The 17,184-nt window shown below is 43.6% G+C and overlaps 1 protein-coding gene across 3 annotated transcripts; it reads right to left on the bottom strand.

The window, feature by feature from the left end:
- Window positions 1-3,476: 3,476 nt before the first annotated feature.
- CSF3 (colony stimulating factor 3) lies at window positions 3,477-14,801 on the bottom strand. 3 transcript variants are annotated; one of them, XM_083708886.1, is made up of 5 exons: window positions 14,533-14,801; window positions 12,010-12,164; window positions 10,098-10,205; window positions 7,193-7,339; window positions 3,477-6,246 (listed from the first exon to the last, which is right to left on the bottom strand). In XM_083708886.1, the coding sequence occupies exons 1-5, from the start codon at window positions 14,546-14,548 to the stop codon at window positions 6,094-6,096; spliced, it is 579 nt and encodes a 192-aa protein (XP_083565012.1). In that variant the 5' UTR covers window positions 14,549-14,801; the 3' UTR covers window positions 3,477-6,093. The 3 variants fall into 3 exon arrangements, with proteins under 3 accessions (XP_083565012.1, XP_083565013.1, XP_083565011.1); XM_083708887.1 differs by having other exon boundaries at window positions 14,475-14,745; XM_083708885.1 differs by lacking the exon at window positions 14,533-14,801 and having other exon boundaries at window positions 12,010-12,491.
- Window positions 14,802-17,184: the final 2,383 nt, after the last annotated feature.

Genomic DNA, 17,184 nt, shown 5'->3' with positions numbered 1-17,184 from the left:
CCTCAGGTGGCAAAATATATTGGGTCAGCCCTGGTTCCCAGGATTCTGGGAGCGGGAGGGATGTGCTTTAAAGGTATGGTGTCTGTGTGACTGTGGTCAGAGTCAGAAACTGGGATTGTAAGCCTGCAGACAAAGCAGTGGGAGAGCTGAGTCATGGGTCCTCCTCCCTTCAAATCAAGTCAATAAGATTTTAAGATGACTATATCGGAAACCTGGAGAAGTTTGTGGGTGGAACCGCCTCCTCTTTTGCTGTTATTGGGGTGTAGCTACATGTGGTGCTAAATGTGTTGCTGGAAATCTATTTCAGGTGTGTGACAAATTCAGGTTTAAGTCTGGACGCATTCCACACCAGCCCCATCACCTCAAGGAGCAAGATGGCCCTGGCAGCCATCCAGCTGATAACTCAGCACCCAGGAAGTGCTACTCTGTTTGCCTTCAGAGTAGGTTCAGCTAGTCTAGAACATGTCTGAGAGCGACTTGAAGGTGTCAGTGGCGTAGCGTGGGGGGTGCAGGGGGGGCCGGCCGCACCGGGCGCAACATCTGGGGGTTAGGGTTAGGAGGCGCAAATCCACGGGTTAGGGGGCGCAAATCCACAGGTTAGGGGGCACAAATTACTTGCCTTGCCCCGGGTGCTGACAACCCACGCTACGCCACTGGAAGGTGTTTCTTCTTATTCTTGCCTTGACTATCTGGAGCTTCAGAAAACGTTGCAGGGTGTGTTTGTGTGAGGATTCCCATTTTCTCTTCTGTAGTTTGCAGAAAGGTGGCCCAGCACAGCTTATCATGACTGTTGATTTCTCTCTGCAGTTTATTAACAGTTGAGGAATCAACTGTTAGTTCACAATCCGTGTATAATCTGCAAATAATTGAGCCTGTACCATCTTCACATGTAACGCTCACCAAATGTACACAACATCCGAATGGTACAAATGAACAGGCGTACATCCTTTCACACAACTACTTGCACATGTACAGAGGCAGCTTGTGGGTGTGTTCATTGCTATGTGTGGACAACTGTGGTGTGCCTAAAATGGCGGCTGCCTAAAATGGCAAGTGCTGGGGACGGGGAATGGCAGCGAGGTGTTGGGAGGGGCATGTGCCACAGTGCCTTGCCCTGCATCTTTTTAGCCAGAAGTAGCCAACATGGTACCCTCAAAAAGTTGCTGGACTCCCAGTTCCCATCAGCCCCAGCCAGCATGGCCAATGGTCAGGGATGAGTCCCTGCCCTAAGCTAGCTTACTGCGCTCAGGTGTGGTAAAGCTGCAGCTGCTGCTCCAGTCAGCCTCTTTAGGTGGTGGTGGGGGGGTGCGCGCGCCATTTCGTCCTTCAGGCAGCAAAATGTTTTGGGCCAGCCCTGCTTCTCAGCCTAGTGATTCTTCTGTCACATTTCATGTTAGCCATCAAATGAGGGTCATGTGTAGGGAGAAAAATCTTGACAATTCTATTTTAACTGGTTTTAATTCTGAATTTTATACTGTTGTTACCCACCTTGGGACCTGCTTGTGAAGGGTGGGTAATAAATTTAGCAGCAGCAACAATAATAATAAACAGCCTTGACCCTGCAGCCATCTTCTCTTCAGCCACATATTTTTATAGTGCCCCTTCGTATATTTGGTATGTTCCAAACACAACTTGAAGAACCAAAATAAAAGCTGTGTACATACCATATGTTTAAAGTACATCCCCAGCCACCCTCACAAAGAACCCTGGGAACTGTAGCTCTCTCTAAGCGTGCTGGGAAATGTGAGGAAGAAACTACAGTTACCACAATTCTTTTGAAGCAGTGCTCTTTAAATTTACCCAGGCATTTGGTAAATGAAGAATTTGGTTTCCTGGCAATCCCGGGATCGCCAGAAGGAATAGCGTTCACTGTTTTTAATGTCTTTAAATGTAATTGTTTTAGAATGTTTTTGCTTTGGAATCAGTTGGCGGCCCTGGGCTCCTTCAAGAGGGAAGGAGGAAAATATAAACCCAATAAATAAATGGATTTATGGCATGTACACAGCTTGAGTTATATTTACTACACTACTACAAACCAGAGAGAAAAATGGGACGTGGCTTGTTATGTGCCACTCCTTTGGTATCAGCCGCATCCGCACCATACATTTAAAACTGTGACAGTCATAACTTTCCCCCCAAGAATCTCTGGTACTGTAGTTTACACCTCAGAGAGCTACAACCCCCAGCACCCTTAATCTACAGTTCCCAGCCATGACTGCTATAATAGTATAAATGTGCTTTAACCATATGGTGCCTCTGAGGGCTATTTTGCATCTTCTTTAAGTGGACCTTAATGGCAGGGGTAAGACGCCTCAAACCTGAGGGCCCAGTGTAGCCCTCTAGGCCTCTCTGTTTATTTTTCATTTTAATTGTGTACAAATTTATAGACTGCTTCCCAGCATAAAGCCATATAAGGGCAAAATAAAACACAGAAGCACCAGCTCACAGGATAAAGCCTGAAAACAGCCTCCTCAGGCCACAGCCACTCACGGGATCATGCCTACATATCCCTGAGGCACTTGTGCCTAGCTAGAAAGTGTTCGACTGTGACAATGACTCTGGGTTTCCTGTATAGCGAGATATGTGTAGGGTGTGCATAGAAACCTACTGCTTTTGTGTAACTGGAATGTTGTCTTTGGTACAAAGGTCAGAGTTGCATCCGTTTCTCTGCTCACTTTTGCCTTTGGTGTTATAAGAATTCTAAGGTCTCTGATCTAAATTAAATGTACAAGGCAAGCACATACATAAGTATATAAACCACATGTCTGAAATAGTGCAGGAGAGCAATCCTGAAGCCATTTTGACTCTCCTGGTGACCTCAAATATTTCTCTGCAAGGAGAAAGGAAATGGGAAAGCCTCCCCATTGTTGTTTGCTTACAAATCCTGTCTCAAGGGCGTATTTGTGTATGAATAGGGTGAGCCTGTGACCTGGATTCAGGAACTAAACTATTACCCATCACAAAGGAATGGCTAGACTGCCCAGGTAAAGCAATCAGTGACCATTAACAGGTATCCTGGGAGACAGGATTTCTGCTGTAGACCACCTCCAGCTGTAGACTGCCTCCTTCTGTGATGTATGTATGTATGTATGTATGTATGATTTTTTTTGGGGTGGTCTTGAGCTACAGGGTGGGCAATTTCCAAAGTCTGTCTATTTCAAAACATTTCTGCTCAGATGTAAATCCTATTGAATCCAGTAGGGCTTACAGGCATGTATAATTCCAGCCTTTGGATTCAATCCATCATTGCAGTTGTTTTCATGATAAGGTGGCCTATGATTATTCCTAGGTTATAGATGGGGAAACTAGACATAAGACCTGTCTTTGGCATGTGAACAATGTCACTTTTTAACCGGGGACATCTCAGCTCCCCCAACTTATACCTCACCTCATATGAATTAGTTACTTCAATACTTCATTTGCTTTCATTCATGCTTCAGTTGGGTCTCAACACATTAATAAACTTCAACACCACATTTTTGATTGAACAAATGTTAATTTTTATTTCTACTCAGAAATTGCATACACCATATCATAATAAATAAAATAAATAAAATTCATTTTCGGAAGAAGTAGTAACAGAATTAAAACCTGATTGGTATTACAATGGAAGCATTGAGAGACTCTAAATAGAAATACTAATCAATGACCCAGTGGCCAATTATTTCTACCTTTTAAAATAAAAATATAAATAAAATTTAAAAGTACCATGTCCATTCCATTTAGCATCATTGTCAAATAAATAGGTATTTATATCCTGCCTTTTCTAATCGTGTGGGGTGTTCAGTGCAGTTTACAGTTACAATGAAAGCACAACTACAGTGATGCGACAGAAAATCTAAACAGCGTCAAAAATAAATGCTTTGGAATGCTTCAGCTGAGCTTAGGCTCTTAGCCAAATTCCAGATATTTCTTTATCACCTCATGACATTTACAAGTCATATCATTCCAACTGCCTTCTGTTGCAGAGGCTTGTAATGGAAGAATGTGAAGCTAGCAAGAGTTCTGGTGCAGTTTTGAAGGAAAAAAACAGTTAGCATCGGTGGTGGACTAAAATCTACAAGCAACATTGTACCTCTCTAGCAAACTGCAAAGCGATTTTAAACAAAATACAAAATGGAATTCTGCACAGATAGATGATCTACATTGGTGTAAAACAAGTTCATTTAAATAACAAAAACAGTTTACAATCATAAGTTAACATTTATTAAAAACCTCAGTAAAAACAAAAGATCCTCTAGCATAGAACGTTACAGGAATAAATCAAATAGCAAACAAGCAATTAATGCTTTGGTTTTTAGATACATCTCTCTGTCTAAAGCAGGAGTGGGGAAACATATGGCTCTCCAGAGGTTTAATGGACTACAGCTCCCATCAACCCTGACTATTAACTACAGTTGCTGGGGCTGATGGGAGCTGGAGTCCAGCAGCCTGTAACTGGCCACAGGTTCCCCATCAGTGGTGTGAAGGCAGGACCAGCCCTACCATTCAACAGGGTGAAGTGGGTTGCTTCATGCAACTGCAAGGGCTGATGCACATATGTTTGTGTTAACTTTATTTTACGGCCCAGTACTACATGATTCACCAGGCAGCGGAGTCTAGCTGCCATTTTAGTTTCTCACAATACCGCCAACACGAGGATTGTGGAAAATTTAGGTGGCAGCCTCTGGCCAAATCAGGGATCCACTGATTATACAGCAACTGTTCGTAGCAGTTTCAGAATTATCATCTACTGGTGCTGCTCCAACAACAGGTATGTGTGCTTATGGTTCATATTCAGTGTTACTTATCTATAACAAGTACAAGAAGATGCACAGCCCAGCATGTACCCAGAAGACTGCCCGAGGTGGGAACTAGATACTCTTATTGTTCACCCCCCTGCAGTTCGGTCTGACTACCAATAGCCAGTACTCTTAATGTTTAAATATTAAACAGTGATTTAACATTGCATACATCTTGACATGTGCACCACAGCAAGGCTGTAAGTGTTGCAAGATGCACACGTAAAACTTGCTGAAACTCCCTTGCCTTTGATAAACAAAGGTTCGTATCAAACAGTTAATCTGACAGTTATCGGTATAAATATTAAATAAGTAATAAATACTCTTAATACCAGAGAAATGACTAAAGGTCTGAGGGCAAATTTTAAGATGCAGATCATTTGTTGTTTTTAAGATACAATAAATAAAAAAATAAAATAAGCACAATAAATTAAAAACACGCAGTTGTAGGAATTGACTCTTAAGGATATTTCACTAGAAATCCAGCAAAGCAAACAAGATCTTTCCATACAAATGTCAAGTTGGCATCACAGGAAGAGTACATTTCATTTCAAGCCGAATCCAAAATTGCAATTCTACAAAATGCTTGAGATGAGCCAATTCGAGAAGTAGCCAATGTCTTGGGTTGACTCCAGTTCCCATCATCCCAGAGCATTGGTCATGCTAGCTAGGGCTGATGGGAACTGGAGTCCAACATCTGGAGGATAGCAATAGTTCACCCATGGAGTTGTTGCAGGAGTCTCATGTCAACACTATGATAAAAACATCAACAACACCCGATTGCTAAAGATGTCCTGCATCAGTCTCTTAAAAAGGCTAGTTTAAAAAACTCCCAAGGAATTTAGTTTGGCACAAACAGAAATGCTAAATGCCGAAACACGGAGAAGGCTGTCCAATTAATTTGGAGGGACACCAGAAAGTGGGGCTCTACTTGACTTTTGATTATAAAAAAGATAAAGATTAGTTCAGTTAACAAGAGTCATTTCCTGCTGGTAGCAGCAGAACATCAAACTGGGCACAGAGTGACTTCTTAAAAACGATGCGTATGGTGTTCTGCTGCTTCTTTAAATATTCTTGTGCCTTTTGTTTTTCTTGCTTTTGCATGATAACAAACGGCTTTTAAAACTTTACAATAAATACAATAAATAAATAATAAAAAGTTAGGAGGCTGGAATTCTGTAGGTTGGGAGGAGTCCAGACAGAAGAAGTACATCCTCTTGTTTCAGTTTATCACCATCTATTAGGTCCTCCTTAGGATGCACAGGACCCTTCCACTCCAGGGTCTTATGGGAGAATCCTCTAGCCCTTCACATTATGAATAACAATGCCTCAATGCCCGGGCAATCGCTTCCATGAATTTCTCAAGGTTGCGGACGACAAGATAGCTTCCGATAGCTCTCTGATTTTGCAAGTCCAGGGTTTCTCCCTGGGGGAAGGTGACAGTGGTCACCACACTCTCAAGTATCTGAAGCAGGAAGATAGAAAGTGGGGTGGGGAGAAGAGAAATCACATCCATTATTGAAATGCAGCTGTTTGCTAAGTGCTTAGAGGATCATTTTTTCTGGACAGCTGGACGGCCTAACTTGGTACCCTTTTTGCACCTTGCAACCCCAGAGCTTAGAGAAGCTAAGAAGCTTTCTAATGGGAGATCAAACATTGCTTGAAATACAGAGTACCAGTCTTCGCAACATTAAATATAGAGAACTCAATTCAGGGTGGGATTCCCATCAGCCTCAGCCAGCATGGCAAGCGGTCCAGGATAATGGGAATTGCATCTTCAGGGCTACAAAGCTCCCCATGCCTGCAAATTGGGAACACTGAGAAGGGGAGAAGAACTGAAGTTCCTGGGGCTGTGTCTTAAGGAGGAGGGGATTGTGGATCATCGATTTCCATGAGCAGGAATTATCCTAAACAATTATACCCTTTAACAATCATGTGTTCCTTGAAGAAAGGACACAATGACAGCTAGAGGTATCTAAGAGTAATACCCTGACATGCTAATCAATATGTTCCAAAAGAAATCAAGAAGGAATGAGGCCAAGGGAAGCAGAGGGAATGAACTGCCTGTCTCAGAAACAGTCTTCATCTGCAGTTAGTCTTCCATATTCTGTCTCTGTGTTGCCCATGGAATTTGGTGGAACAGACACTGATACAATAGCAGCCAAGACAAGCCATGCCAGAATATGCATCTGGGTTGGTGCAACTGCTGCTGCCACCACTAGGGGCATCCCCACTGTTCCAGGAGGAAGCAACTATGAAGTGCAGGCAACAGACCCTGCTAAAATGGCTACGGATATTCCTGCTCCCACAGAACTTGGTGCAAGCATGCAAGGGGTTCTTCCCACTTCCTGCCCACCTGTTCTGCCCCCTCCCTCAGCCCAAGCTGAGCAAGTAGTAAGCCAGCTTCTCACCTGCCGGTGGATGTTGGTGGAGAGGTTTGAGAGGTCCAGCTGGAGGCCAGTCACTTTCTCAGAGAAACTTGGCAGGATCTGGGCAACGTGTGAGAGGCTGTGCTGGTAGGTGCTGAGGCCTGTCTGTATCTGGTTGAAGCAATCTTCCTGCAAGAACAAGATTTAAGGGTGGGGAAGAAGGGTTACAGCTTTTGTCTGGATAAATCACTTTCTTGCTCTCACACACTTTTCCTGGTTCCCATTTAGGCTGGAGACCACCATTTTTCACATCCAGAGTGTTGACAGTATTTTAAAAAGGGAGCTTGTTTAGATTATTTAGGACATTCATTCTCAGGGCAGTTAAGGTACAGTCAATCCATTTTTGCATCTACAGAGCAAGATCATTACAGCAGGGCAGAAATGTGCTTCCATGTAGGCTGATGAGGACCTTTTATGGAACTACAATTCCCATGAACCCGAGCAAACACAGCCAATGGCCAGAGATGATGGGAGCTGTATTTCAGTAGGGACACAAATTTCTTCACACCTGATGTGGCTCACTGAAAGCAATGCCTCTCAAACCAGTTTAAACTCTTAAAACACTATACACAGCAACCCAATTTAGGGTGTGTTGTGAGTATAAGTAAAACCATGTGAGATGAGATATTAGAAGTGGCTCAGTTTGATCATTATGTGGTGGGGAGAGAGAGCAGAAGAACAAATGAACAGTTCAACTTAGTATAAAGGAAAAGGCTCAGTTTTCCCTGCCAGAGAACAAAGCAGAAAAAGGCTACGGGTTTAAATATTAACTTAAGGTGGGAAAATTAAGAGGGTCCCTCAGAACAAGTGGCAAGAGGAGAAAACGTTTTCCCATAGTAGGCAAGCCAAGACATTGACACTCCTTACGTACAAAGGCATAGAGTCCAACATCTATGTCATTGCTCAAGCTTTCGCCGAGCAGGTCGACAGCAATAAGATTGTTAAGAAATATTTGCTGTGTGCTAAGAAAACATGAAGGGGATTTTTTTCTCAGCCTGCTCTTATCAGGGATACTTGGCTATTTGGTAATATTCCTCTCTTCTTGTGAAGTTGAATACACAACATGTTACAGAGGTGTGCCTGAACATCCCCTGGAAAAGGGTGCCCCCTCACCAAACCTCATTTGAGCCCGTGATCAGCCTCAGAACTCATTTTGAGTGAAAGAAGGGAACTAGGGAAGAGTATTTGAGTATGTATGGAGTCTTCTTCCATTGCCACTGGTTAACTATAACCAAACTTTGTAATGAATGGGCAGGGCTTCTAGATTAGATACATATTAGCCTCAGTGATTTTTAACAGCTAGCCTTAAAGTGTAATTTGTTTTAATTTGCTGGTGGCTACCAATTTCATAGTCCATGCTCAACTGAATGTGCATATGTAGTTCTAAAGAGAAAGCATGTATTGAATATAAACAGAATCCATGTGGCACATAGGCGTTCATTTTGGAAGAGGTGTGTGTGTGTGTGTGTGTGTGTGTGTGTGTGTGTGTGTGTGTAAAATCAAGATTGCACCTATAACCAGCAATTTTATTGTGTGGGTGGCAAGGGAAGTCATTATTATAAGTCAGTAGAGAGAATGCTCCTAGTTGATTTGTAATGCTCCTAGTTGATTTGTAATAAAGTTGTCCAATATATCAGTGAACATACCAATGCTAGATATTCTGGTGCAGTGGGCTCTAATCCACAAATGTTTGTGCCATTATAAATGTAGTGAAGCCATCAGGGCTGGACTTTGGGGGCAGAGGTCCAGTGCTACACCCAGAATGAGGAGCCCCCACCCTGGCAAAGCATCACATTGCCACCTAAAAAGATTCACCTCCACATAACTAGTTTGTCCAAAATTAGTCAAGTACAGCATACTTTAAATGTGCCATAAAACTCATTTTATTGCTTCCAACAACCCTGGAAATCATAATGCTACAGATTTTCACATGGCTGTCCAGATGCCCCTGAGATTCTTTCCTCTTCTAAAGTTATGTTCCCCACCCTTTCGCAATCAGAAAAGGCAGATCCTTCTGTTTCTCATGAGCAAGCCCTTCTGTTAAGTACATAGCTAATCTTATCCACTCAGAATCCTTTACTTTGCTGGCTCATTGCTTAACCTGCAAACGCGCCGAGTCACGATTGCAGCACCAGGGAAAATGTATGACATCTGGTTTGGTTACCAACAGGAATTCCCCCTTAACCCTGAAAAAGTGTATTTTTGGCAGTCGGCCAGGCAACTACTACGTCAGGCATGGACTGCCAATCTTAACCAAGATTTTGACATGAAGGATAAGGCATGCAAAACACATAGAATTATTGCCACAGACCCTGCTCATCCACACACACATCTCCTTGCATTGGAGGCACAGTCAGGCATTTGCTGAAGGACCACACCCAAAGCAAGGTGGGGGGCATTAGCAAGAGCCCCCTAGACCTATTGCAACGAGGAGGCAGGCTCACTCAAGGATGGGGCTCACAGAGGGTGTCACAGAGGGTGTCACAAACTGGCCATTGTCCATGTTATAACTGTGCTATCATTTTGTCCCCCAAATGAAATGGCCTCAGTTCTCTAAGCATTTCCCTACAGCTTTATACAGCCAAGTAATTTCGTTGTCCCTGAGAGGGGGCAATGACAATAAAGATATTATTATTATTATTATTATTATTATTATTATTGAGGACCCAACACTCCTTTTGGTTCTGGCTTCCTTCCACCTGTCGCTGCCTGCATTATTTGTAAACAGATCTTGCAACGCTCCCTCCCACCTTATTGAATTGTTGTTGTTTTTTTCTCCTGGAACTTTCTGGGGCGGTGGGAACAGGCGGGAAATATAATTGCACATTAACAGGAACGGGAAATATAACTGCTTTGGGCTTGTTACCGGACGGTGGCTTCTACTCACCTTGTTACAAAGGTCTTTCCGACAATGGGAATAATCAACTTGCTCGATGCGCAGGATTTCCTGCACCAGTTGCAGTTCGTTGTCACTGCCAAGCCTGAATTCTTTACGCTGTGGGCAGCAGGCGTAGGGAGAAACAAGGAGTTGAGGTCAGGAGAGACAAAGGCCCCAGTAGCCAATAGAGACATATAGCTTGCTTGTTCCCTACTGGCAACCCCATGAGCTCCCACCACCTGTAGATTTTACAGTACTTTAAAAAGGAATTGGTGATACTACCAGGAAAGCGAGGGCTCCCCAATACTTGCTGCCCACCACCCAGCCTTGTAGTTCGTAAGAGTACAGAAACCTTATCTACTCATTCTGTTAATGCAAGACCTTGTCTCTGCCTTGCTCTCACAAGAACCTAACGTGCCCTGTTATTTAGTGCCTTCACTTGAATAAGGAGTCCATAGTAAAGGACTACATGTCAATATACAGATCAACATCTATGGGATCACTTGGAATGCAGCAGTAAATTATTTCATAGAATAAAGGGAGGTGTGAATTCTATAGGAACACTACAGTAGTGCAGAATGGTTATAACTTATGAGTGCAGCGTTTGCAAACCACCAAGTTTCCAGTCCTTATGATAGGAAGCTAAGTTATGCTCTCAAGTGCATGAACTCTCAGAAGTCAGAGGAAGAGACTGATGAAACCTCTGCCTTTTTTCATAACAAAATTGGAGTAAATTATGCCACACTGAAACTACTGAAAGCACCAACACGCAAATATCACACACCCAAAACCCAAACCAAAGAATCTGATTCTAGCCAAAGGGTGGCAGACTGAGCAGCAAATATTGGCATTCATCACAGCGTGATTTTTCTTCCGGTTTAAGCTAGGCTTGGATAAGAGGAGGATTAAATGCTTTTTTCCGATAATTTGACAGATCTAGTCAAACTAGCCCCTCCGCCCTCTGAGGGAAGCCAACGAGAATGCCAAAGCTTTATTCACTGTCTGCAAACAATTTTTATCCTTTTGTCACTGAGGGAAGGTGACCTTTCCAGGTTGGCACAACCTCACAAATGCTGGGAAAGGTAGGATCAATGCCATATGTTCAGATTAAATGGGGCCAGGGCCAGGAGAGACTTCCACAACGCTAGAAGGGAGAAAGCTATGCTCTCTATGAGGTTAAGTCTTCGGGGCAAGTTGCAATTTCGAGGAAATGCCGGGAACGGAGTCCCATACCAGAACAACTTGCCAACTATTTTGTTTATCCGAGAACTCAGCTCGATGGGAATAAGTTATTTGTACTGGAGTTTACAGTGGTTCAAAGCCAAGAGCTGCAAAATAATAACTGTCAGGGCACAATCACTTTCCAAGTTGTTATGTTACTGGGGAGGTGTGTTATATACAGGATAAATTAGGCAGTTTTTCAGGACTGGGCTCCACCTTTTGCTCAAACCGATCCTGGCACAATATTTGGGGGGGGGGGATCATCAGTCGATCTTTGTACTTTTGAGATTCACAGCGGCAGTTTCAAGGAGTTGACACATTTTTAAAAGGTGGGTAAATAAGGGATATAATACGGAGAACTGGAATTGGTCCTTCAGGATATCTCAGGAAGTTTTTTATATCATTGACCAAAGCATCTCTTTTGGATAGCTGCCTAAATCCACAGCTTCTCCAAGTGTGCATAAGCTGTGGATTTAGGCTTTGATCGTGAGCAGCCTAATCCAACCTGTTGGCTTTTGAGTGTTGTTTGGCTACAGCACCTATCACCCCTGACCGTGCTTGGATGGGGCTGATGGGAGTTGTAGTTCCAAAACACCCGGAGGGCACCAAGTTGAAAAAGGCTGCTCTAGACAAACTGTATACCTTCATCTCTGCAATATTCCTTGCCCGGCATTTTCCTCTTTTGCTCGCTACAACTCACCAGATCATTCTTCATTTTAGCAACATCCTTCCTAATCCTAAGCACAAATTCCAAATTGTCGAGGACGGAGTCTGGGTACCCGGAAGTCTCTGGCAGGGGTGTAGCTGAGCACATCAATCCCCACAGTGCAATGCTGATCAGGGGGAAAATAACACCTGGAGGAGGGAGAGAGAGAATGAATGAGGTCATATAGTCAGTGGAATAATGGAAGAATAGTTTCACTGATATAAATTAAACCAGCACTAGTATCACTGGCTCCATGAGGTTCTACAAGAGAACTTCCCAGTGGGCTGCATCCTTCAGGTCAGATCTCCCAGGCTCCCACTCCCACTTTTAAGGACATTTCACCTTCCTACATGACAGGAAGGAATACCTTTCAAACAAGCTCAAGGAAAGCATGATTTAGAAACACATGTTTTTTCCCCAAAAAATATAAATCCACATTCATTTTCCATCTTTAATCCAAGGGTCACTCACCCACTTTCAGTTACAAAACTGGGGAGCTAGATGTACTACTCATCTCAGGGAGGATGGGAGGCTGTGCCAACCTGGCCCTCAGAGAAGTTCCAAGCCACCCTGGCCTGAATTTTAATCAATAATAAGAGACACAAAAGGAAAGGCTTTTGCTGGCTGGCCTAGCGTGATACAGCAAGTATTCTGCCCACTATAGGTTGATACTTCCAAGATTATTAAAACGCAAACCTACATTCTATTTTAACTGGAGTTTGGTCCCCAAAGGGCTGGTCCACACTAGGCAAGGAGGAGAGGGAGAAGTCCTCTACAGTATTTAGATCATAGAATTGTAGAGCTGGAGGGGACCACCAGGGTCATCTAGCCCAACCCCATGCAACGCAGGAATCTTTTGCCCAAAGTGGGGCTCGCACCCACAAACCCGAGATCAAGTGTCTCGTGCTCTACCGGCTGATTACGCACAAATGGGAGACGGGGTGTAAAGGAAGGGATCTTGTTCCTTTGGATGGATCTCCCCTTGGTCACGTTTATCTTCCGGCAGGCGGAGGAAGTAGCGAGAGCACTCCCGCTTCCACGTGTTGCTGCCGGGCCGCAGCGGGTACTTTTGCTGAATTTTTTGTTCTCCCTTCTCCTCGAAGTAAGTCATCTCCTTGCTCAGCCCCTTTTGGCGGCTTTTTATTTTTTGCAAATAAATTCATTACTGGGGGAGGCGGGGCAGGCAATTCGCGCATACACTAGTTATTTTCTCAAATAAGAAGCCGCCCCATGGAGAAGTCTTAAACCCCCCTCTCCACACATTTAGGATGCGTGGGGGGAAAACCAAAAGTCTCTACTCGAGCGTAAAACAGAACTGGGGCGCGTTAAGGGTTGGAGATGGGGAAAGAGTGGGGGGGGGCAGAAGATCAAACTATCTCTTATACACATCCCGATTCCGAAGTTTCTGGCCCGCCGCCCTTTGGTTTAAAAAGCGGCGTGGGAGCGTGAGCCGTCGAGACGCGCCTGCGCGCGGGGCGTGGTTTCGGCTCGATTGGGTGGCCCGTGGCAAATCACTTTTTAGCTAATAGAGGCGGCGGACTTCAGGCTTGCGAGGGTGAGGGTGTGTGTCCTTGTGTTTTCAGTAAGTAGACCCGCTAATCTGAGCCGGGTGAAAAAGAAAGCACCTTGAGAATTTAACTCTCACCCCTGGAAGTTGTTTCGAGTACCAAAACTAAACCGCGCTCGCAGGCCTCCACGCAAAGACCCAGCTCTGCAGTGCAATTTAGAGTGGAGTTTTGCTGCCGTCGTTTGTTTGCTAAAGTAACCCGGAGTGAATCCTGGCCGGTTTTTATTGCAACCTGCCGGGAGATCAAGATCTCCACCCGCAGACTTGAAAGTAAATTAGAAAGCAAATCCAAGTCGCCGAAAAGGAGTGTGGAGATCAGGGAATCATGCGGCAGGCAGTTCCAGAGGTTAACGCTGTTCAGCCTTTCCTAAAAGTCACAGGGACCTCTTGTGAAACTTAAAAAGTGTCTCTTTCGAGCTCGTTTGAGGAACGATACGAAATATAACCGAGAATAACTTTTGAAAGAACTTGGCTTTTCTTCTGGAGCCCGTGGATTAAATAGGGAGGCTGGGAAATCTGAGCGAAAGAGTAGTCTCCCTGCCCCTTTAAGACTAAAAACAGGAATCAGCCCCTTGCTCAGAGAAAAGACCTAAACAAACGAACAAGCCCAAGGTTTATTAGCCTTCAAAAATCTCTCCAAGCTGGTTTTACCTTAACCACTTTAAACCTAATAGCCCACTATCCTTTCCATAAGAAAATCTGCTATTTTGGCGTAACGCAGAGTTGGGGGTTGGGAGAGAACTCTTCTGCTAAACCTGAGACTCTTTCTCTTTTCCCATCCGCCGCCCCACAAATGTATGAAACAGGCTTTCAGCAGGGAGTAGGTAAATAGATTTACCCTCCTTATAAATAACAAAATCCAGCTGCGCTTGTCCCAAAGCATGCAACTTACCAGCTCGCTCGACCTCTGCGCCAGGCGCCTAGAAGGGGCTGACCAAAGTTCTACTTACTTCGTTCTGAGCTCATCCTTCAAAAGCCTTTGAATCTCTTTGCGCTGGACCTCCTCCCACTTTTTTTTTCCTCCTCCTCTCGAGATGCCGGATGACGGCTTGCCTGTACTTCTGCCGGGAAGGAACACACCAGGAGCAGGAGAGGCTTGGCTGCTTCTGTGTCCAAAGGGGAGTGTGAAAAGATCCTTCAGCCATTAGGGGTATTTATAGGAAGTTTGGGGAAATTCCTCCGATGGAATTAAAGGTGTGGCCATTAACGCAAATTGAGAAAGGGGAGTAATTTTTTTTTATTTATTTTTTTAAAAAAGATATATCCTGTGGGTCGATGAGTAAATAGAGTAATGGGCTCTGATCTTCATAATGTGCTCGGGGGGAAAAATCCAAGATTTTAGTTAGCAGGACTCCAATCATTACTTTTTCACAGCTAACCCTATTTGTGCAATGGGAACTTCCTTTCGTCCCCCTCCTGCGGAATGCGAGTTTCAGTGACCTGGGCTGTTTTCAGGTGTTTTGCTTAAATTTGATTTAAATGGATTGCATTTCCTGGTTTTGTGGTTGAAATGTAATACCTGTGTTGGTTAAAATGTATGTTAGATTTAAAAACTGTTACCCTTTTGTTTTTAAAAAGAATTGCTGGAACAATAATGCAGAAAAACGCACGCACCACAAATAGTAGCCAAGTTAAGGAAGCACCCATATGTGGAAATCTACTGTTTGCAAACCAGATATTAATAAATGGTAGTGGTCTCTCAACCATTTCATATTCCACCCCTCTCTTACTTTCACATAGCTGACCAAATTTGACATTAGTGCCAGATCATACTTCACATCTCCTCAAGCAGCTAGCTCTCTTTAAGAAGATACAACAGATTGCCCCCATTATCTTGCATACAATATCTTCACAGTCACAATTATATAGGCTGCTGTGTTGCCTTGGGGCTGTAGTCCAAAAATCTGATATAAAGCAGAGGCTGGTATATAATAAAACCCCTGTGTCTTTAGCTGAATTAGCTCATTTACATAGATGGTTTTAAAACCTAGTAATGTCTCTAGGTAAAGAGAATATGCCAAACAACTTTCTATCTGGGTATTAGTTTGACTCCAAAACACGTTAGCTAAAGCGAAAATCCGCTGTACGGTTGTCTCCACATTTTTAAGGCACTTCCAACACTTGGCTTATTCCAGGCTTATTACATATTCATCAAATGAAAAGCTTTTGACTAGTCACAAGGTTGCCACAAATCAGTAGTTTAAAACCGCTTTACATTTTGTGTTGGATAAACCCATCTGTTGCCTGGGTGATTTCTATTCCTGAGGGCGTCAGGTATGTAACCTAGAGGTGCTCCTGGGTACCATTTTGTCATCTGAGGCTCAAGTGGCCTCAGCAACTAGGCATGCCTTTCACCATCTTCAGCTGGTCCAACTATTCCTGGACCAGGATAACTTGATCAAGGGAGGCACTGGGAACTCGCAAGACCGGATTATTGCAATGCACTCTATGTGGGGCTTCCTTTGAAGTTGATCAGGAAGTAAGATCCTACCAGCATTTTATACTTCCTTGCAACGATCTGCATTGGCTACTGATTCGTTACTGGACTGTTCTCAGTGTTATTCCTCTTTGGTATTTAAAGCCCTTAATGACTTGGGACCAGTTTACTTAAGCAGCTGTCTTGCTTTGGTTTATGGAACTTTCACTTTTAAAGTGTCACATACTGTCCATGTCGCATTTATGAGCAGTCGATCTTTTAGTGCGACGGCACTGGTACTTTGGAAATGGCTACCCATTGATACCAGACAGGCCCCCTCACTATGTTGTTTCAGATGCCTACTGAAAACTTTTTCTGTTTCAGGAAGCCTATCAGCAAGACACATGATTTAGTTCCCAGATTTGTTGGTTATAGGTTTTATCTTTGTTTTGCACTATGATGGCTTTATGTATATTTGCTTTTAACTGGTTTATGGATTTCAGCTATGTTTTTATCTATAATTTCACTTGGAGAGCTTTTTTTTAAATCAAGTTTACAAAATTTATAAATAAATGCTACTTCCCTCTCATTATAAATTAGACAAACCATGTTTATAATCGTTGTCCAAAGTTTGTCATAATTAGTTCCCTCCCAGACATGATGGTTGATTTGTAGCTAAGTGCATGGAAAGCTAATGCCATATAGTGACCAGAGTCTCAGAGACCAGGGTTTGAATCCCCCCACTCAGCCATGAAGCTCACCGGCCCAGTTTGTGCATAATGCTTAGCCAAACCGTGGCTTTACATGAATGAGTAAGCAGGTGGGTTCCTAGAAACCCACTTCACTCGTGGTTTGCCTTCCTGTTACTCTCAAACCCAAGCTCATGGTTTATCTCTCTCGGGCAACCTATGAGCAGTAAGCCATAGAAGAAACCTTAGCTACAGCTTATCCATAGAACAAGCTTTGGCTAATTATGGTTTCTCCGGAGTGAGATAAACTATAAGCCCACATTCGGATGTATTGCTGAGCCAAACGATGGCTGAGCTCACAGCCGTGTGACAGCAGCAGGATAGGAGTAGGGGGCAATGTAGCTGTGATTTTCTCTCTAGGAACCTTCAAATTTTCTTGTTCATGGCATGGGCACCATTAGACAACTAAACATTAATCTGACTTTGGTTTTATTTGT

This window comes from Podarcis gaigeae (assembly GCF_964106915.1).
Source record: "Podarcis gaigeae genome assembly, chromosome: 13".
NCBI lineage: Eukaryota > Metazoa > Chordata > Lepidosauria > Squamata > Lacertidae > Podarcis > Podarcis gaigeae.
The sequence above is the reverse complement of the archived record's forward strand: the minus strand, read 5'-3'. Positions and strand labels throughout refer to the sequence as shown.